The sequence below is a fragment of the Orbicella franksi genome, chromosome 4 (assembly GCF_964199315.1).
Source record: "Orbicella franksi chromosome 4, jaOrbFran1.1, whole genome shotgun sequence".
NCBI classification, from domain to species: Eukaryota; Metazoa; Cnidaria; class Anthozoa; order Scleractinia; family Merulinidae; genus Orbicella; species Orbicella franksi.
In genome coordinates this window covers 5,998,916-6,021,002 of record NC_138148.1, presented here as the reverse complement: position 1 = coordinate 6,021,002, position 22,087 = coordinate 5,998,916, and the positions used below count along the sequence as shown (strand labels likewise).

The window sequence follows — 22,087 nt, the reverse complement described above, 5'->3', positions numbered from 1 at the left end:
GCCAAGAAGATTCAAAGCCGTGTTCGTGAACATAAATAATAAACAAGGACAGTTCCCTCAAACTTCGATAAATGCTACCGTAGAAGCGTTTCAACTCACCAAAATCCAACGCTGAGAGCACAAAATATCGAAGCTTACGGCGAGTGAATGGGAAGAAGGATCCACATGCTCACATGTTCGTCACACCTCTTATCAAATGTTTTAGTAACGGTACCAGTTTACTGGCCGTGGCATTTCATGCAAGAATCAAGCGGGGTGGTCATTTCGGTGTCCAGGAATGTGGATTTAGTACCCTGCGGCTTAGCTAGTATCCTGCGTAACAGGCGTATTTTTTGCTCATGCGGCTGTTTTGTTTCTTCCACAAGGGCAGAGGTTAGTCACCAGATCCAAAGCGCTTCTCTATCATCTGTGTCCCTAGGTCGAATTTCATGTAGCTCACTTAACGTCCACCTCATGATCACGGGGTTCGTACTTCTAGCCTATATCGGTTATGAACAACTTTACTTTCCGTTATCAGGGAAAGATGAGTCACTTTTTTGCTGACAGAATCACCTGTCTACCTTTAGCTGTCAAAGATGGCCTTAAAAGTACGTGTGCTGTGCTTGACTCGTACAGGCAGTTTTTGGGCGTCAAATTTGCAAAGCTTACCACGCATATTACTCACAGAAAACTATGTTTGTAGCCGTTTTAGGACAACGTAACGTAGGTTGAAAATAATACCGTGTTTTGGTAAAAGCTTTAGATTTTGCTGACACTCGCTCACGTATTTGAGCCGTACAAATAACAGGAAAGTTTGCATCATTATCGCGCAAAGTAATAATCTTGACAACAGCTTTGCCGCTGGTCCTCTGTTAATAAAAAATGAAATTCTCACTTTGTTTTCTTAATTAAACAAAATCATCCACTCCCAACAATTTAATGAGGAGAGTTAAGACAGTTTGAGCACCATGTGTGTTCCGAGCAGGACCCCCTGTCCCACTTTAAGGGGTTGCAAATGGAAATACTTGGTTTTCCACCGAAGTCTGAGGCCAAGAGTGTTGCCATGGCAAAGTCACAATGGGTGTGATTCTCTTTCTGTACATTTCTTGCGCCACATTTGAAGAATAGCGCGCCATTATTTCTAGAGATGGTCTTGATTAAGTTTTTACTGTTTTAGTGGAACTACTTATGACGTAATCACTTTCCTTATTTCCATAATACAAAAACGTAAATATCTCTATTTTGAAAAGCTTTTCAAATAAGCAGCAATTAGTTTTTACTTCATAGGCACTATAAACTCCTTAACTTCTCATATAGTCTTGTGCTAGTTCATGTAAAATTCATATTTAGCAATTTTCATTTCTTTTTTGTTTATTGCCCCCATGAAAATATAGATTACCAAACTTCATTCATTTTCAAATACGGGAGCAATTTTCATATCGATCGGATTGGACGGAGACTGTTAAAAAGCTGATAAAAATGCATGGTATCTTTCAGAAAAAAACTGTATTGAGACATGGTAAAAGAAAAGTTAATCGAGTAATGCATATAGTGTTTATTTTTTGTCCTATCGAGCGTCATTTTGTGAAATTTAAATTTCGGATGGACGAAACTTTAACTTGGGCAAGACATAGCACAATATCAAGTCGAACAAATGTCAGTGTCATTCATGCGAGACATGTTCTGACGTCAGTTGAAGTTGAAAGTGAAAAAGTGCAAGGGTAGGTGCGCCGACTTCATGTAGTTGCGGGGGTATATCAGAGGGGTTTGGGCTTGAAGTCACGAGCTGGCTTCTTCCACTTTAAACCGAGAGTGATTTGTTAATTATAATGATAAATGGCTGAATGAACCACCTATGTATGCAATTTGTCGGCTTTGGCTAGGAACAGGAAGTTGATTTTTACATTAATTTGAAATTGCTAAAATGACAGGCTTGTTCAAAACAATTAATCTGCAGTTTCCTAATAAGAAGCAAATTCGTAATGAGTGATTGATTAATGGGCTGCACGAGTGGAAAGCCTATTGAATTAAAGAATTAAACCTTAAAAGGACTAGTTTAATATTTAGGCGCATCAAAGATGAAAATAATTGTCCGAGCTATATAACAGAACTTTTAACGAGAAACTCAGACCGACACACAATAACCACACAATAACTCTCCTATAACAGAGAAACGGAAGGGGGGCGAACTTTCCAAGCCAATGGAGCAAAACTATGGAAGAGCATCCCTTTAGACATTCGCAAGAAAGACTCCATTGGCTCCTTTAAATCTTCTGTTAGAAATTTTTTTTGTCCAAAAACTCTTAGCTTAGTTTTTAGTTGTGCATATCTAGACTTAGATTTTTAAAATTTTTAACTTTTATCATATCTTTAAATTTTAGCTGTATTCTATTTTGTAATTTTTATTATCTTATAAGTGTAAATCGTTTTTAATTTTTAACTTAGGATATAGGGCCACTGGTTCGTCAGTTTTTTACTGTTATGTGTTAGTTTTTTAATAGACACAGCAGCATCCAATGATGAGTACTATTACCTCTCATGTCTGCGTTTTCTTCCGAGTTTATTGATTTGACATTTGTTATTCGATTAAAGATAGCTATGCATTCTATCCCTATCTTAATTTCGGGTGCTGACAATGACAAGAATTTCCAACTCTTTCCAGAACTTATAACTTGATAGATACATACTACCTCTTTGAAGAGTGTAAAACAATAATACAATTGAAATATATAAAATAAGATATCTTTGATTATTGACTGACTGTTCTAGTTTCCTTTTTCTGTGCAAGTTCATATTGAACTGCTTTTCACATAGCCATTTTGTTTCAGTTTGTCCTAAATTTTGTTATATTATTAATCTAAAAGGGAGTCAATTTGAAAGGAAAGGTTTTTCATAAAATGGGTATGGCTTCAATTGCTCTGAAACAAACCAATCCTTATTTTCTGTTGTTCCATTTACAGTTCCTGAGTCTTGCAAGGAGCTCTATGGTGAATACATGTAAGTCATAGAGGACTCGCCAAAACTGCTTAAATGGTGCAAGAGCACAAAATATATTTTCCAGAGTGATCAGGTGGTCAGGGCGATAAAAGATTCAGAATCATTGGCTATAGTTAATGTTTCATCCTTCAATGAATTTTGATAAGCATGTTAAGACGCAACTTTTGGCAAAGTTTAAAAACAAATCCTTTTCATAGGGTTCAGAGCCACCTTAATGTTTTGAAAATTTAAGGTGGCTCTGAACCCTACGTATAGAATAGTGTTTGACTTTGCCAAAGGTTGCGTCTTATCATGCTTATCAAAATGTATTGAAGGATGAAAGTGAGTCAGCTGGTTACGCTCCATGTTGACTCAAAACCAATTTCTGTTCTCTGTCACATGGGAGATTTTGGATGTGGAGATGGAGGATGGACACCGGTCATGAAGATTGATGGCAACAAGGTGCGGCATTTATCTACAGGTGTAATTTTCTTTCACCGTAATTTTTAGTATAAACAGAGCAGATGCAATTTTTGTATCCGTAGTATTGTGTGAAGCTAGAGGCTGCTTTTCATGCGATAATTAAGATCACTACGATCAATGGAAAGTAGTTTACATATCGCAATGATCACTAAATGCAGCGATGACCTTCTTTCTATACAGTGAATATAGGCAAATTTCTATTGCCTTGACAGACCCTACTTTATTATGTTTAAAATTCGTATCCCGCAGGATGCAATGTGCTGTGAAAATTTTAGAAGATTTAACCGAAGGAAATTCAAGAAAATCACAAATAAAGCCATAAATAGGTATACAAAAAAACAAAAAAAAAAACTTTTGTTTGGGTAGTTATAATTCAAGACCAGAACCCAAAATTTTAACAGACATGACAGTAGAATAATATTTAATCATTGCTTATTACATGTAACAAGTTTGATTGGACTGGATGTAAAATCGCATGCAAAAACAATATCCATAACATTCAAAACATAACACTTACGCGCGCGAAGCCATGAATGATTACCCTTTGGAGCCACCTTAAGGTCATTCCCCAGTATTGCATTGCGCATCCCTACTGCGCATAATTTCACGCGTGATTAGTGCGCGCACATTAAAAAATGGCGGCTTTTTCTTTACAGCTAGACCTCGCTATAGAGGTAAATCGTCATTTTCTCGCAAACGAGTACGGTGACCTATCATTTTTTTTCTGTTGTTTTGAGTTGAGTAATAAATTTCTCTGTGTAAAATAAATATGGACCAATTCTCAGTGTAGAACAAAAAGCAATCGTCGGAAACGTGAATTTAGCAAGCAATCGTGACTACAATCATGGTGCTATTATGAAATGAAAATGGGTATAAACAAGATGCTGTTGCTCCTAAATGAACATGGGGACCCCTCATTTTGATTTCAAAATTTAATTTCCTATAATATAAACAATCAATAGGCAAAGTTTTACAAAAATCTCAGTGCAGGTTCTATTTCAGTGGGATGACCTTAAATACGGCATCGGACCGGAATCGAACCCGGGCCATATTGGTGGGAAGCGAGTGCTCTCACCATTGCGCAATCCCTGCTCCTCAGTCTCTAGCAGCGATCGTGGTGATCATATGGTAAAGCGCCTCTACTAGTCACATTTGCTTTCAGAACAAATGTTTTTTCCCTGTCAATAAATAAGAAACAAATATATAAATAAATTACACTATCATTTTTTAAACTAAAACTCATTAAGGTCCATAATGTTATTTAAAGGATTATTATACCTTTTTTTTTTCTTTTCAGACCACTTTTCATTATTACTCGGGGTACTGGAGTAATAAAACTGAATACAACCTTCCTGGAGGGAAGACTGGGTTTGAGTCACAAGAGACCAAGTTACCAACTTACTGGAACACTTCTTTCTCCAAGATCTGTCTTGGTATGAAGATCGGCCGACAAATGAATTTCGCCGTCCTCAACAAGCAGGCCAACTCGCTGCACTCACTGATCGCTGACGGGCAATACCGCAACACCTCACTGGGCCTTAATGCATGGAAGACTCTGATTGGTTCCCAGGCCTCCTTACAGACCGCCTGTAATAAGGAAGGGCTCAATGTTGTGTGTGCTGTTAATTCCTCATCTAAAGCATGGATAGGCATCATTGGCGACGAGCAAGATGCCTGCACCATTTGCGACTCAAGAATCGGGTTTGGTGCTGGAGGGAATCCTGATAACTCCAACACGTGTGGAAACGAGGCAACGCATGCACCAGATAATGGCAACAAACACATTAAAGCCATGGGTTACATCCTGGTGCAGTAAGACGAAAACGGGCTTAGAAACTTTAGAAACCGCCAGACGATTGGCTGATCAACAGAACACAGAAAAGTGGACACTCGAAACTAAACTGAAGCTGGCATGCGCAGATTAATCAGTTTGTCAGTATAAGCAACAGCTATCCAATATTTAAGAAATAAAAAACATGTACCTCTATCGAGTTTTAGTAGAAATCTACTAGCATTCTATCACGAATGCCGTTCCCTGATTACCTACGCTACCCACTATCTATTCTGTGATAGAAAGTGAGTAGCGTAGCAACTGATGTGCCCTTGCTAACAAAATAACGGCCGCTTCTTGACGTTTTCGAAGTGTCTGTCTGAAGAGGATTTCGATAATTAAACTGTTTTGAACAACTAGTAGATTTACACTAAAACAATTAGATTATTGGCTCTCGATTCCTATGCGTGATAGTTGACTTGGGCTGCGCCCTCGTCAACTATCACGCGATAGAAATCTCGAGCTCATAATCTAATTGTTTAATAGAAACACGAGTGGAAGTTTGAGAGAACGAGAAAAGCTGGGGGATCACGAGCCGTGAGCGAGTGTGTCCATAGCTTTTTCGAGTTCTCCCAAACTTTCACGCGTGTTTCTATAGCTCGATAGAAACACGGAGAACATGTTTTCTATTTCTTTTAGAAAACATCGCGACAAAAAAAGGAAAACAACTTGTTAACTTTCATTATCAAAATGTAAATTATCTTCTTTCGCACCATCATTACGTCAACAGCTTGTGCTAGTTCTGTGCTGCGCCCTCGTGAACTATCACGCGATGGAAATCTCTAGCTCATAATCTATATGCTTAATAGAAACACGATTTTTAACCAATGAGCGCGCATATTTTCTTAGGACTGTTTTCTAAATAACAAATAATCTAACTGTGCTGGAAATTGACTTGTTTAACTGATATTTAAGTCTTACACGCATGCACTGCACATGTGGGTGTGATCCAACATTCTATGAGGTGGGCACTCTTTAAATGATAAACTGTATGGTGCAATTGGCTTTCACGTTACCTCACTTTATAATATAGATGAGACCCTGCGCGCGCTGGACTGATTGGTCAAAAATCTATGTTTTATCAGAGTGTAAAACATAGAGAAAACTTGTTTTACTGTTTTTTGCCACATTTGGTACATTTCCATCGTGTTCTCAAATGCCCGTCGTGTTTTATCACAGTGTAATACACGGCTTAGGCTTCTTTATTTGTTAAATATAAAATGAAAAGAACCAGCAAGGTTATTAGTCAGTGTCATAAACTCGCTACGGCGGTTAATTTATCTTAACCCTTTGAATATCAAACTTTCGCTAAAAAATACCGTTTTTAACCATTTAGTCAGGTTTTTTTTGGCTGCCATGACGCTAAATAAACCTACGTTTTGCTAAGAAAGCTTTTTTTTACTTAAAGGAGAGATTTTTCGAGGATTAGGTACAAAATTGAGCAAAATTTCAATTCGGGGCATGCGCATAAGGCGAAATTTGGCCTTTTTTTTTTTTTTTTGCCATTAACCGTTCTCAATTTTGTTCGTTGTCCCTTTCCTTTCTGTTTTTCTCGGCCCTTTTACACTGGCTACCTTTTGCATTGTATGTTCTTTCTGGCTGCCGTGAAAAGTTGGATATTAATTACGGGCGAAGCCTAGAAATGGACCTTGATCAATCATAGGTGTAGTGGACCATTTTACCACCGTTTTTGCACCAAAACTGATAACGTTGTTTTTCGATTTGCGACATCGGAATGTCGTCGATATCAAACCTGACCATTGTGCGGAAAGGCCTAGCCTAGTACTACTATCTGCTTATCAAGAATATCTGATGACATTTATACTGATGACGTCACAAATGGTACAAAGAGCACGACCATTAATTACGGATATATGCGTAGTTGGTATTCAAAGGGTTAACCAACATTAAGTTGAATATTATTACCAAGTGTTCCATATCAAATGAAGCCTAAAAATTGTGCACATGATTTGGAGCACTATCTCCTGACTAAAAAAAGCACTGTAGGAAATTAACGCTTTAGAAAATTAACGCGAGTCTTAAAATAAGTTTCGCTTCTATTTAATTCGCTTTAAGTTGTGTTAATTTCAAATATCTTTATTAACACGAGCACCGACGTTTCCATAATCAGATATTTTGCCACAATAAAGTGCAGGGCTTAGTCAACACATCGATATCCTAATAAATTATTCAACAATAAAATTCGCAGCGGTTAACCACTAATGCACCTAAGTTATACTTAAATGCAGTATTTGCCAAACATCTTAACTAAATATCATATAACCAGGAAAACGAATAAAATGACCCGTCAAAATATGAACCGAAGTTTCAAACACAAATTCTAAAATCCTTACTGGTTTGTTGCCTTGACCATGACATTTGAACCGTTGTTCTCTCTAGTTTATTTTCATAAATAAAATTATGACTGTATTGAATATATTTCTGGAAAAATAAGACGCCAGCAAGAATTTTTGCTCTGTAAAAAAAGAAAACATTCTTTACCCATTTTCCGAAAGATACACCTGTCTCTTTATTGTCAGTAACGGCAAGGAATGCTGGCGCTACAGTTAAACAGTGAATCAACCGAGCCCATTAGTGGATTTTCCACTTCTTGACTAATGGGGGACGCTGTCTTCAAAGAGCTTATCTGATTGGTTACAAATAAAACACGGAAATATACAGCCATCGGCTACCAAACAAGCCAAATATTGACTTCAAAGCTTTCAGCTTGTTGTGAGGAAAACGAAAAGCCGTGAGCGTCGCATTGGAATTTAACATAGCTGATTTAGCCTTCGTTACCTGACACTATGCCCTATGTTTTGATCTTCGCCTTTCTGTTGGTTTCGTATGGTCTAGTGCAAGAGGCAACCTGTGCTAAAGGTGAGTCCAGTCTTGTTGTTTTCTAACTCATGTTCTAATAACAATGCATGCTTACTATTATTATTTCGTGTTTTCTTTTTCCGGAAGAGTCTAACTTTGATCCAAGAAGTTCACTATCAAGGCTGCATGTTTAGAAACGTGTTTTTGTTGGTTCGCTTGATTTGTAACTCGATGACATTTCATCTAAGAGATTTTCCTCTCCGATTCTAAAAGCAATGGAAAAAAAAAAACCAAATAACTCCACCGTGATCGTCGGAGAGATGGACAATTTATTGATAATTGCTTGGCAGGGCGTGTTACGAACACGCGTGTTCGTAATTTTCTCAGTTATATAATAAACGAGTAATTTTTGTGAGCGCTGGCGCAATTTACACTCCTCATGATATTTGAAAATTCTTTTAAGTTGTCCTCGGCTAAAGGTCCGTGCAATTTTAAGAGAAATTTTAAATTTCACCCGCAGTGTAAACTCTTAACTGCACTCGCATTTAAGCAATTACTTATACCCACAAGCAAAAAAACAAATTAATCTTTGTTGATGTCATTGTTTACATTTTTCCTCATCAGCATACTACTTTTCGCAGATAAGGCATCACACTAGATACGAATTGACTACAAACCTTTAAAAAACTTGTGAAACTTAGTAATTGGTGAATGTTTTGACTCTTTGGGTATAATATTCAAGGAGTTTCAAAACCTGCAAAGCTTCTTGTTGGCAAAAGAGCTCATACATTCTTTGCGAAATTTTGAGTTTTTAAATCCACGTCTCACAAAAAGTATTCAATTCATCGGGCTCAAATTCCTTGGGACAGTTAATCGTGCTGTGGCCTTTCAAAATTCAGAACTAATGTTTTTTTAACTCCAGCAAAAACTGTGGCTAATGAGCAAATATTGTAAACAAAGATTGTCCTATTGTATCACGTTAACAGTCTTAACGTTGCTTCGGTGACGATAAAGGATGAGACATCTTGCTCCAATACTTAATTCCGGTTTAGCGGGAAGCCAAAATCATAAAAATCATTCGTGATATTTGGGCTGTTTGCGCCGTTGACCCTTTGCTTATACAAATTCCTGCTGGTGGTATTAAGTGGAATTTGCCTTAATTGTTTACTTTCAGGATTGCACAAATGTTTTTGTTTAGTTGTTTTAGGGATGAAGAGCATCAAATTGCTATTTATAGCCAAGATCGAAAGAGACTTATTTGTCGTTGGAGAATTGCGCCCATACTAAAAAGGGCTAGGTTTTGGTTTATTGTGAAATCACAAACGCCACCAAGTGTTGTTTCTTTCTGAGGGTGACGCATTTATTTAATGAACGTCAAAACGTTATTAACCACAACGACAACGGCAACGGGAACGTCGCTAACCAAAGATTAGCAGGACAGTGACAATAGCTGTGCATGTGCGTTATAATTCTAGGCACATTTCTTTGCCGTCCTCTGCAAAACAACAACGTAAAATAACCAAATTCTGCGATGCCCAGAGAACGTCAGCCACCACGGCTAATTTTTTAAATATTTATTTCCAATTTATCGTTGTGTCGCAGATTCAGTTTCGTGAAGTTTTGACAGTGATGAAAAAGGCGAATATAGGAAGCTTAACGACCACGGCGACGTCGAGGACAACGTCGATCAAAAAGGAAATTTATATTCTCGCGATACTTTAAGCTTAAGCAAACCCCGACGACAACGGCAACCAGAACGTCACCAAACAAAAGATTTAATGAGCAAAGCAATAGCTCTGCAAGTACGTTATAAATCTTTGTACATTTCTTTGCGCTCCTCTGGAAAGCAAGAACGTGAAATGACCAAGGTCTGTGTCGTCTGAGGCGAACGACGACGGCGAATTTTTCGTATTTCCATTTGGAATTGAACGCTGTCATTGTATATTTACCCTGAGCATGTTTTTGGAGCGATTGGGGTACTGAACAAATCTAGACAGTTGCCAATTTCGCTGGTAAAATATAAATTCATTTTTGACTCAGCATCGTCCTTGGGGTCACTGTCGTCGTTGCTTAACCTTTTTGTTTAGGGAACTTAAGAAAACCACGACGGCAACGGCAACGGCAACGCCGCTAAACAAAAGGTTTAATGAGGAGAACAATGGCAGTGCACGTGCGTTATAATTCTTGGTACATTTCTTTTGCCGTCCTCTGCAAAACAACAACGTGAAATGACAAAATTTTGCGTTGTCTGGAGAACGTGAACCACGACGGCTAATTTTTTTAATTTTTATCTGGAATTTATCGATGTGTCCTAGATTCAGTTTCGTGATAGCTTTGACAGCGATAAACAAAGTAAATGACTTTCGGGTACCGCGAGGTTCGCAGGTAAAATATAAAATCCTTTTTTTAATTGACGTTGCCGTCGGCATCGCCGTCGTGGTTTCTTAAGGTCAATCCACTGAAATAGAACCTGCACTGAGATTTTTGTGAAACTTTGCCTATTGATTGTTTGTATTATAGGAAATTAAATTTTGAAACAAAAATGAGGGGTCCCCATGTTCGTTTAGGAGCAACAGCACCTTGTTTATACCCATATAAATCCTTATAATAGCACCATGATTTTAGTCACGATTGCTTGCTAAATATATACACTTTTCCGACGATTGTTTTTTATTCTACACTGAGAATTGGTCAATATTTATTTTACACAGAGAAATTTATTACTCAATTCAAAAGAACAGAAAAAAAAATGATAGGTCACCATACTTGTTTGCGAGAAAACGACGATTTACCTCTATGGCGAGGTCCAGCCGTAAAGAAAAAGCCGCCATATTTTAATGCGCGCGCGCTAATCTCGCGTGATATTATGCGCAGTAGGGATACGCAGTGCAATACTGGGGAGTGACCTTAAGCTCCCTAAATTACTTTGCAGAGGACGGCAAAGAAATGTACCAAGAATTATAACGCACGTGCACTGCTATTGTCCTGCACATTAAATCTTTTGTTTGGGGACGTTCCCGTTGCCGTTGTGGTTTTCTTGTGCACTCTATTGATTTTAGAGTATCGCAAGATTCGTACATTATAAACTCATTTTTTTAATCAACGTTGTCCTCGGCGTTGCCGTCGTGGTTACTTAAGCTCCGCAACAGCCTGGATAGGAAGAACGTTATTTTTCGTTGGTTCGTCGCGTTAACATGATGTTTGCTTCTTATTGTACACGTTATTCTTTGCATTTATCATTCAGTGAGCCATCATATCGAAAAACAACTGATGAGCCGCGAGATGTTTTGCCAATTTAAAATAGTGAATAGTGAAGTCAATAAATTTGACCGCAGCTCAAAAAGTTGTATTTCAACAGAATTGAAGAACACCTTCGTTTTTATTTCTAATATTTTGATCATAAAATATTGCTACTGAGTTGAACAATAAAACAGGCTTTGACTCAATTAGCCTCCCCTTCTAGTTCTGTAGAGGTAACTTGTGCATTTGTAGAGAAAGGTAGGTGGTGATTACATTTAATTACGGTGAAGCTGCTCAAAGGCATGGGAAAAACTTAAATTTGTCAAATCGAAGTATTTGCGTCAAGCTGCTGGCACGATTTGCACGATATCGTCATTTGACGGCAACTACCAAGATTAGTTGTATTTTTTCTTTTTCTAATTTCTTTTTCTTTTCTTTTTCTTTTTGTTTTGCTTGGCAGAAAATGTAGGTGAAAATTATCAATAATAAGAAAATATAAAACTATAATAATTTCATTGTTTGGGTGGACGATCAGAGTTGTTTGGCATGGCTGCTCATTAAATTAGTGCACCTTTAAAATATTGGTCATTTAGTTTTTGAGTCTGATATTCTATTCTTCCTACACAGAGTCGAATCCCGAGGATACCTACTCAACTTTACAAAGTGTCCGACAACAAATATTTGTAAAACACGAGTTCCATTATCTAAATGTGTCTCGAGTTGGGACATTCACCGTGTACGACATCTTTGATTGCAACTTTGAATGCCTTAGCAATCCTTCCTGCCTTTCTGTGAACATGGCCGCTTACAAAGGAGCAAACGGAGAACTTTGGTGCGAGCTTCTGTCCTCTGATAAATACAGAAACTCTACAGAGTACGAAGGAAATAAGAGTTCACATCACTTTTCCATTAAGGTGGGGAACATTGCATAAATATTAACTAATCAATGATGCGTTTTGTTGTTTTTGTTATTGGTGGTTTGTTTTGTTTTATTATCCTTTTCGTAACTACAACTTCGTGTGGAACAGAAACTAAGGATAATTATGATAACGATAACGATGACGACGACATGATGATGATGATGATGATGATGACGATGATGACGATAAAATTATAATTGATGTCGCCATTTTGTTAAAAAACTAATTGCTCATCTTTCTACAGTCACCCTGTTCTTCTTCACCCTGTCAAAACGGAGGCACCTGTGTGGCGAACTACAAATATGACACATTTGAATGCCTTTGTAACAAAGATTTCTCTGGAAAAAGTTGTGAAAAAGGTAGATGAAATCTATAACTCATTTTTTTAAAACCAAAATTGCTGCTAATCTCGCAATATGATTGGCTAATTTGTCGCTGCAATGTGTCGCGCAATGCCTTTTTCAGCTCGCGCTCTGAAAAAAAAACATATTCTTTGACGTTGATATTGTGGTAAAAACAAATCGAAATGTGGTTTAGCGTGGTCTGTACTTTTATCGACAACGAGACGCGCCATCACAGTGGTCAAAATTTGTTGTGGAGTCCACAACATCTTGACCAGTGTGATGACGCGCATCGTTGTCTATAAGAGTACAGACTACGCTAAATCACATTCGATTTGTTAAATCTCCCATTTCTGCCATTTCCTACGAGTTGATTTAATTTTTCACATTTGTTATTTAAAGATAGCTATTAATTGGTTCGAAGATGTTTCCAGTCAAAATAAATTATGCTAAGGTGGTTTAGAGTTTTGAAAACTTAAGGTGGCTCTAAACCCTATGAACAGAATTTTTTTTGAGCTTTGCCAAAAGTTGCGTCTTATCATGCTTGTTAAAATTTGATAATATATATATATAAAATAGCGGAACCGGAAACGCCTTTACATCTAATTTTAAAACGATGTCATGTGACGACAACTCACTAGAAAATAACAAAGGAACAAGCAGTTCTGAAGTCAGAACGAAAACAGTCTACTTCATGCATAAAAGTTCAATTCTCGTCGCTTGAATCAATGATGGAAGGCCTTCCTTTCTCTTGTGGTTGAGGTTGAGACTTCTCGACGTCTTTAGTGCAGCCTGTGTAATTCTGCGATGGATTTCTTTTGAATTGCGAAACTCCCTCGAGTGCATGATGCCCAGAGTGTGGATAGTTTTTTTTTCTCAGTTTTAAATACCGTTTAATGGCACTCTGCATGATTTTAAGGGATTCCAGCTAGTTATAATTTCTTTTTCTTTATGTGACCTCGGCGTAGAACTTTATACTCAAGTTGTCAAGTTCTTGCGGCGCCATTTGTTTCAAGATATCTTCAAGATGGCGGGACTGGCACCAGCTTCGGAAGACGTTCGTTCATTCACTGTTTTGTGCAGCAGGACATGTTTTGGCTACGTTTTATTCACAGCGACAGAATTGAGCTCTTGTATTGCTTCATTTGAAACTACCGGAAACCTGGTAACATCTACCTTTTTGAGATGCCTATGAACTTGTTATTGTGTTGTGTTCGTCTGTTTATGTTTTGCTCGGTATCATACAAATGTTGAGCAGATGTTGAAGAAAAATCGCCAAACAATTCGTCAAAATGAACACTGACAGTTGGAAACTTACTTTAAAGTAGGTTTTCAGCCTGAAGGAGCTGTAATTAATTAATTAATTTCGTCAAGAGTTTTGAAAAACAACAACAACAACAACAATAACAACAAATTTTGGCAATAATAGTTGCAAAATTCGCCACACTGGTGAATGACTTTTTATCCTTCAATTCCCTGAAATTTTTTTGGTTAGTTTAAACTAACCTTGCAATCTTTTGGTAGTTTTGTTTTACCGTCCCATTCTCATTGGCTGAGAAAAGATGCAATTTAGAGCAAACTAGTGCGATTCGTGAATTAATCGCAACGCTGAGAGCCAATCAGATTGGAAGGATAACCAGTGATTTCAAAATGGATTTAATAAAAATATAAAACAACATATTTTTGATGATTGACTTACTGTTCTAGCTTCGGTTTACTCTCTAAGTTTATATTAACTGCTTTTCAATCAGCTATTTTGTTTCAGCGAGTGTAAGATTTTGTTATATGTAATAATCTACACAAGTCAATTTGAGAGAGACGGTTTTTCTTCAATAGAATGGTATTACTTTAATTGTTTTGAAACAAGTCAATCCTTTCTGTCAATCTTTCTGTGTCTTCCAGTTGCAGCAGTTCTTGCGTCTTGCAGGAAACTCCATGATGTATACATGTAAGTCATAAACGACTGGCCAAAACTGTTCATATAGTGTGAAGGCCATTTCTAAAAAGTTTATTTCCGGAGTGATCAAGCCCTCAGGGGTATATTTAAAAACTCTAGAAACATTAACTGTGGCTAATGAATTTTTCTCCATATAATAGTTAACAATTAGATTATGAGCTCGTGATTTCTAGCGTTTCTGTTGAGGAGCTATCGGACTGATAGTTGCCCCACGGAAATTTGATGTTCTTAAAACTAATACTCGCTTCTCGGGCAAATGTGCCCCATATTTCCGAGGGGGAGCTATCAGACCGATAGTTCCGAGACAAAAACACCTTATTGTCATTAGTGTTCGCCACCAAGTTATCTTCCGCACGCCAGTTCAAAAATCACATTGTATTATTTTCATATTTTTGAGATGAATGGCGTGACAGCCAAATTTAAAATTTGAAAAAGAAACGGACAAACATTCACAAAATGCAGATAAATCAATTCTTGTTTTCTTTGTTTTTTTGTTTTTTTTTTATAAGCTCGCTTGCTTACAGAAACATTTTCATGGTGCACTATCCATCTGAGCATATTCCTTGGACGGGCACTACGGGCAGATAGAGTCTATTCGCCGATGAACACTCTTTTGTCACGTGATCACTTTAAACCAATAACAATCGGAGAAACTTTAGTGGCCAACTATAAGAGGCGGTAGTTGATAAAAAGGATTTCTTTTTCGAGCGTTTGTTTCAGAACTGCTAAAGTTGTGTATATCAGCTCTATAAATAATACAAAAAAAACCTGTGGAAACACTCGCCTGTGGGCACCTGTTCCCACAGCATTTCCCTTTTTCTCAAATTCTCACTCGTGTAGCTACAACTCGACAGAAACACAGAACATGTTTTCTATTCCTTAAATATCGAATTGGCTGATAATTTTCTGTCTAAACCTCTAGTATCTAAATAGTCTAACATTAATCCCTTAGTACTGGACATTTCTATATTCAACAGGTCGTTGGTGAGTCAGCTGGTTACGCTCCATGTTGACTCAAAACCAATTTCTGTTTTCTGTCATATGGGAGATTTTGGATGTGGAGATGGAGGATGGACGCCGGTCATGAAGATTGACGGCAGCAAGGTATGGCATTTACAGGCTTTTTCTTAGAGAGCTGAGAGCTGCAAAATTTAATGGTTTTCGAGAAATGGGCAGACAGATCGCCCACGCTTAACTGATAACTGATGAGATTACAGCTCCCTCATCACGACTCGCATGAAGAAAGAAACCGAACGTTTTTTGGGAAGTTATGCTCATAAGATGAACCACAATGCCGCGTTTTATAATGTTATAATTTTCGATTGTTCACAAACGTTTCTTTCGCAGATATTGCACAATTCATAAATTGTAAAATTTCTTTGACCACATTTTTTTTGTCATAAACGGTACAGAAATTATTTTATTTCTATAGTATTGTGTGAAGTTCGTAAAGGCTGGTTTCCATACAATAATTGCGCGCACTACGATCAATGGAGGGTAGTATCCATATCAGAACGATCGCTGAACGCTAAATAAATAAATAAATAAATAAACAAATAAATAAATAGATAAATATATACAGAAAATATTAATTAATTAATTAATTAACTAATTAAGTAATTAATTTTAATATTTAGATAGGAAGCCACATCATTCCTCACTGGTTTTCATGCGGGTTCTCTATTAAAATTTGGAGATGTTTGTCTTTATGGAGGGAGGAAAACCGGAGAACCGGGAGAAATTCCCTTAGAGCAAGACGAGAACCAGCAACAAACTCAATCCACCGGGCCGGAATCGAGCCCCGGCCACATGGGTGGGAAGCAAGTGCTCCCACCACTGCTCCATCCCTGCTCCTCAGTTCCTAGCAGCGATCGTGGTGATCATATGGTAAAAAAGACTCTACTGACCAGTTGCTTTCAGACAATAGTTTGCTCCCTGTCAATAAATAAATAAAATAAATAAATATATAAATAAATAGCTTTATCAATTAAACTAGAATTCAGTAAGGTCGATACTGTTATATGAATATTTTACGCCATTTTTCTTTTCAGAACACGTTTCATTATGGCTCAGGGTACTGGAGCGATAAAAGCGAATACAACCTTCCCGGAGGGGAGACTGGGTTTGATGCACAGGAGACCAAGTTACCGACCTACTGGAACACATCCTTCACCAAGATCTGTCTTGGTATGAAGATCGGCCAACAGATTAACTTCATTGTCATCAACAAGCAGGCCAACTCTCTGTACTCAGTGATCGCTGATGACCAATACCGCGCCACCTCACTAGGACGTAACACGTGGAAGACGCTGATTGGGTCACAGGCCTCCTTACAGATCAACTGTAACAAGGAAGGGTTCAATGCTGTGGGTACTTCTTCTTCCAATTCGAAAGCAAGAATCGGCATCATTAATAACCAGGAAAATGACTGCGGCTCTTGTGATTCCAGAATCGGGTTTGGTACAGGAGGGTATCCTGATGACTCCAACACGTGTGGAAACGCTGCCGCTGTCAGTCCTGACAATGGAGACAACTGCATCAAAGCCATGGGTTACATCCTGGTGCAGTAAGACAAAAACTGACTTAGAAATTTTAGAAACCAGTAGGCGATTGACTGATCAATAGAAAACATAAATGTGAAGCTCGCATATTGATCATAATAGTGTGTCAGTATAAGAAATAGCTGTCAAGTATATAACAAATAATCTAAATGTGCTGGGAATTGACTTGTGTAACTGATATCTGAGTGTTTTACACGCATGCTTTGCATATACGGGTGTGCTCAACCCTTAAGATTCAAGCAATTGATGTTCACCCTCGAAAGTCTGGAAACTTTTTAAAGTATGCTTTCTTCTAGAGGGAGAGGAATATTTATATGTCTATGTCGATGCTCTTGTACACCATTGATTTGTTCGCGCGAAGTGCATATGGATATTGTTAGTAGTAATCAAGGATTATGAGAGTGCGTTCGACGTCGTCGCTTTAATATATATATATACCTTAAATAAATGATTTCACTAGCTGACTTTCAACCTCTGTCTATTGCTAAATCAACATTTTTCATCATCAACACAGGTTTTACAGACAGATATATCAGAGTGCCAAAGTTCATGCCAGTTTTAAGGGGTCCCCTGTATGAACCACGATTTGTTGATACTTAGCGTGGCGGTGCCCATTTCTGTAGACTCACTAGTCTTATAGATCTAAAATATTTACATCAGTCTTCAAATTTCGTGCTAAATATCCTCACATTAGCTGGTAATGTTTAAGCGTAAAAGCTAATTTGTAAAAGTATATTTTTTACGTACATTATTCTAAGCTGGAAGCACAAATATAAGCAAAGAAACATTTTCAATCGCGTGCTTGATTACCGTGAACAAATTTCGTGCAACTGATTTGAGTATTTATCCAGATGAATAAAGTAGACAGTATTTACATTGCCGTTCCTTGGTTAGGCTTTCTCTAACGGATCTTGCCTTCAGAGCACTTTTCCACCGATTCCACACAATATTTGATCGGATAACCATCAAGAAATGCAATCCGAATACAGCCAAAGAAATATTATAGCTGTCCCAAGGTTAACATCCCAATGCCAAGAAGATTCAAAGTCGTTTTCGTGAACATAAATAATAAGCAAGGACAATTCCCTTACATTTCGATAAATGCTACCGTCGAAGCGTTTAAACTCACCAAAATCCAACGCTGAGAGCACAAAATAGCAAAGCCTACGGCGACTGAATGGGAAGCTAAGAAGGATCCAGCACAAAGGAGAGCTCACATGGCCTGCTTACATGATTGCTCGTCACATCTCTTATCAAATGTCTTAGTAACGGTACCAGTTTGCTGGTCGTGACATTTCATGCAAGAATCAAGCGGGTAGTCATTTCAGTGTCCAGGAATGTGGATTTAATACCCTGCGGCTTAGTACCCTGCGTAACAGGCGTATTTTTCGCTCATGCGGCTGTTTTGTTTCTTCCACAAGGAGAGAGGTTAAGTCACCAGATCCAAAGCGCTTCTTGATCATCTGTGTCCCCAGGTCGAATTTCATGTACCTCACTTAACCCTTTGAGCCCCAATTACCCATATACTCGTATTTAATGGTCGTGTTCTTTGTACCACTTGTGACGTCATCATTTTAAATGTCATCAGATTATTCTCGATAAGCAGATAGTAGAACTAGGCTAGGCCTTTCCGTACAATGGTCAGGTTTTAATTAGATATCGACGACATTCCGACGTCGCAAATCGAAAAACAACGTTATCAGTTTTGTGCAAAAACGGTGGTAAAATGGTCCACTATGCCTATGATTGATCAAAGTCTATTACTAAGCTTCGCTCGTAATTAACATCCAACTTTTTACGACAGCCAGAAAGAAAATGCAGCGCAAAAAGTAGCCAGAGCTAAAGCGCCGAGGAAAAAAGAAAGGAAAGGGGAGACAAACAAAATTGAGAACGGGTAATGCCTACAAAAAAAAAAAAAAAAAAAAGAAAAGAAAAAAACTGGCTTATGCGCATGCACGGAATTGAAATATCGCTCAATTTTGTACGTAATCCTGGAAAGATCTCTCCTTTTGGTAATTAAAAAAACCTTTCTTAGCAAAACTAGGCTTATTTAGCGTCATGGCTCCCAAAAAAACTGACCAAACGGTTAAAAACGGTATTTTTTGGCGAAAATCTGGTATTCAAAGGGTTAATGCCCACTTCATGATCACGGGGTTCGCACTTGTAGGCTATGTCGCTTATGAACTACTTTAGTTTCCATTATCAGGGAAAGATGAGTCACTTAAGACAGAGACAAAGATTGAGAAATTAAAAGATTATAGCTCAGTTTTTGCTGACACAATCACGTGTCCACCTTCAGCTGTCAACGATGGCCTTAAAAGTGCGTGTGCGTTTTGCGCGTCAAATTTGCAAAGCTTTCCACGCATATTGCTCACAGACAACTATATTTGTCGCCGTTTTAGGACAACGTCACGTAGATTCAAAACAATACCGTGTTTTGGTAAAAGCTTTAGACTTTGCTCATACTCGCTCACGTATTTGAGCCGTACAAATAACAAGAAAGTTTGCATCATTGCCGAGCAAAATAATAGTCTTGACAACAGCTTTGCCGCTGGTCCTGTTTTCATTAAGACTGAAATTCTCAGTTTGTTTTCCAAACAAGATCATCCACTCCCAACAATTTAATGAGGATAGTTAAGACAGTTTGAGCACCATGTGTGTTCCGAGCAGGACCCTCTGTCCCACTTTAAAGGGTTGCAAATAGGAATACTTGGTTTTCCACAGAAAAAAGACTGGGGCCAAGAGTGTTGCCATGGCAACGTCACAATGGGTGTGATTCTGTTTCTGTACATTTGTTGTGCCACATTTGAAGAATACCGCGCCATTATTTCTAGAGATGGTCTTGATTAAGTTTTTACTGTTTTAGTGGAACTACTTATGACGTAATCACTTTCCTTATCTCCATAATACAAAAACGTAAATATCTCTTTTTTTGAAAAGCTTTTCAAATAAGCAGCAATTATTTTTTACTTCATGGGCACTATAAACTCCTTAACTTCTCGTATAGTTTGTAGTCTTGCGCTTGTTCACGTAAAATTTATATCTATCAATTTTCATTTCTTTTTTGTTTATCGCCCCCATGAAAATATAGATTACCAAACTTCATTCATTTTCAAATACGGATGCAATTTTCATATCGATCGGATTGGACGGAGACTGTTAAAAAGCTGATAAAAATGCATGGTATGTTTCAGAAAAACTGTATAGACACACGGTAAAAGAGAAGTTGATCGAGTAATACATATAGTGTTTATTTTTTTGTCCTATCGAGCGTCATTTTGTGAAATTAAAAAAAAAATGGGAAACTCATTTGATATGAGGATTAAAAATGGAAAGAAGAGCAAGGCGATCAAAGTCGGGCTTGACATCATGGTTCGAATTCCTTTGGTCGCTAAGTTTGCAACCGAAATGTCGAACTATTGGTTACTTTTGATAAAAAAAAGCTGGCATTTGAAAGGCTGTTGGTTTTAGTTTTCAGCATCGCTTTTTTAGGTAAATTCTTCTTCTTCTTCTTCTTCTTCTGAGTGACGATTTTTACTGAAATAAATCATAAAGGTGGCAATTTCCTTACTTTTGTTTGCTCTTTCTTATTAATAGAACCCTTGTGTCAGTAACCCCTGCAAGAACAAAGCCACCTGTCAAACCGGTTTTACAGACAAAGGATATCGCTGTTTGTGTACTACTGGGTTCCAGGGTCCGGACTGTCAATTTGGTAAGGACACGTTGTTCAGTAAAATATATTACATTGGCATATCCCGCTGCCGCTCGAATACAGAGCAGTACCGAAGAATTAGAAGCAAGTAATGAAAATTTTACATATATTTTTCGTAAAAAATTTAACAGACATAACAGATAAAAAAAAGTCAGACTAGGATATGGATGGGGGTGGTGTTATCTAATTTATCAGTTACATCTTCCGACCATTTTCAACTATCAATTATAGTTCCACGCATGTTCTCAGTTATCAGTTTATGTTGCAGCTCCCGGATCTCAGCTATCAGTTAAAAATGCGTTATTTCTCTTCTGACAATTGTAGTTGTGATCAATTCACAGGCACCAGTTAAGCCCATTCCGAACCCTTATACATGTATAGCTGTCTCTAAACTGTTCAATATTGTCGACGCTTATACTGAAAATACGGCATGTTTATTGAGTCTTTCCGTCCATTAAGAGAGCGGGGAAATTGTCAAAACGTCACTACAGAAGTCACCAAATGGGTGTTTGTTTCTTTGTCATGTATGTGATAAAGTTATGGATTAATAATGAGTTTTCCTCTCGCACAAACAGAAAAACTTAGCCATTCTTTAAAGTAACAATAACAACAACAACGGCAACAGTCCTCTTCTCTGCTCCTAGAAGTATGCTAGATGGAAACATTCTGTCTCCAAACTCTCTGAGACGTTTGATTTACTAAACGTTTCTTATAGCAAATTGAAAGATGGTTTCTTTATTTCTATCTGCCCCTATTATTCAGTTCACAATTCAGTAAACTTAGACTACATTCAATTAAACATTTCCACACTTTGTGTAGAGAGGTATAAAAGATATTCTGTATATTAACAAACAAATAAAACTACACGAAATACACTATGCCGACCATCCCGAAAATCACAGCCATTTCAAAATAGGTTATAACACTGTCACATCGAAGCAACGCCACTTCCCGAAGATTAACTAAATGTCATCACGGGTTTTGGCTATAACCAGTAAACTTCCATAGGCACAAGTGAAAACAGCCGCGTCATAAACATAAGCATAAGCAGAAACATAAGAACGAACCTATTTATTTGTCTTGTGCAGTTTTCACCAGAAACGCGCTCGACATAAGCATAAGCATAAGCACAAGAAAAACAGAACTGAATTTCAAAGTGCATGAGAGGATTCTGGTGGTTAAAGCAGGTTGTAAAATGTTTCAAATATACATTGAATGTCTACCGCACGTAGCAAATGGCAAACTGGAAGGAGTTCAAAGAACAACT

At 37.7% G+C, this 22,087-nt stretch overlaps 2 protein-coding genes across 2 annotated transcripts; both read left to right on the top strand.

Annotated features, from left to right (window-relative positions):
* The first annotated feature begins 3,303 nt into the window (after positions 1–3,303).
* Positions 3,304–5,614, top strand: LOC145485297 (putative skeletal organic matrix protein 5). The gene is made up of 2 exons (XM_081463984.1): positions 3,304–3,417; positions 4,736–5,614. The coding sequence occupies exons 1-2, from the start codon at positions 3,355–3,357 to the stop codon at positions 5,252–5,254; spliced, it is 582 nt and encodes a 193-aa protein (XP_081320110.1). The 5' UTR covers positions 3,304–3,354; the 3' UTR covers positions 5,255–5,614.
* Positions 5,615–7,731: 2,117 nt separating this feature from the next.
* LOC145484252 (uncharacterized) lies at positions 7,732–17,261 on the top strand. Its single transcript, XM_081462893.1, has 6 exons — positions 7,732–8,149; positions 11,957–12,243; positions 12,494–12,608; positions 14,493–14,538; positions 15,525–15,651; positions 16,599–17,261. Exons 1-6 carry the CDS (start codon positions 8,077–8,079, stop codon positions 17,115–17,117), a joined length of 1,167 nt encoding a protein of 388 aa, XP_081319019.1. The 5' UTR covers positions 7,732–8,076; the 3' UTR covers positions 17,118–17,261.
* The last annotated feature ends 4,826 nt before the right edge of the window (positions 17,262–22,087 follow it).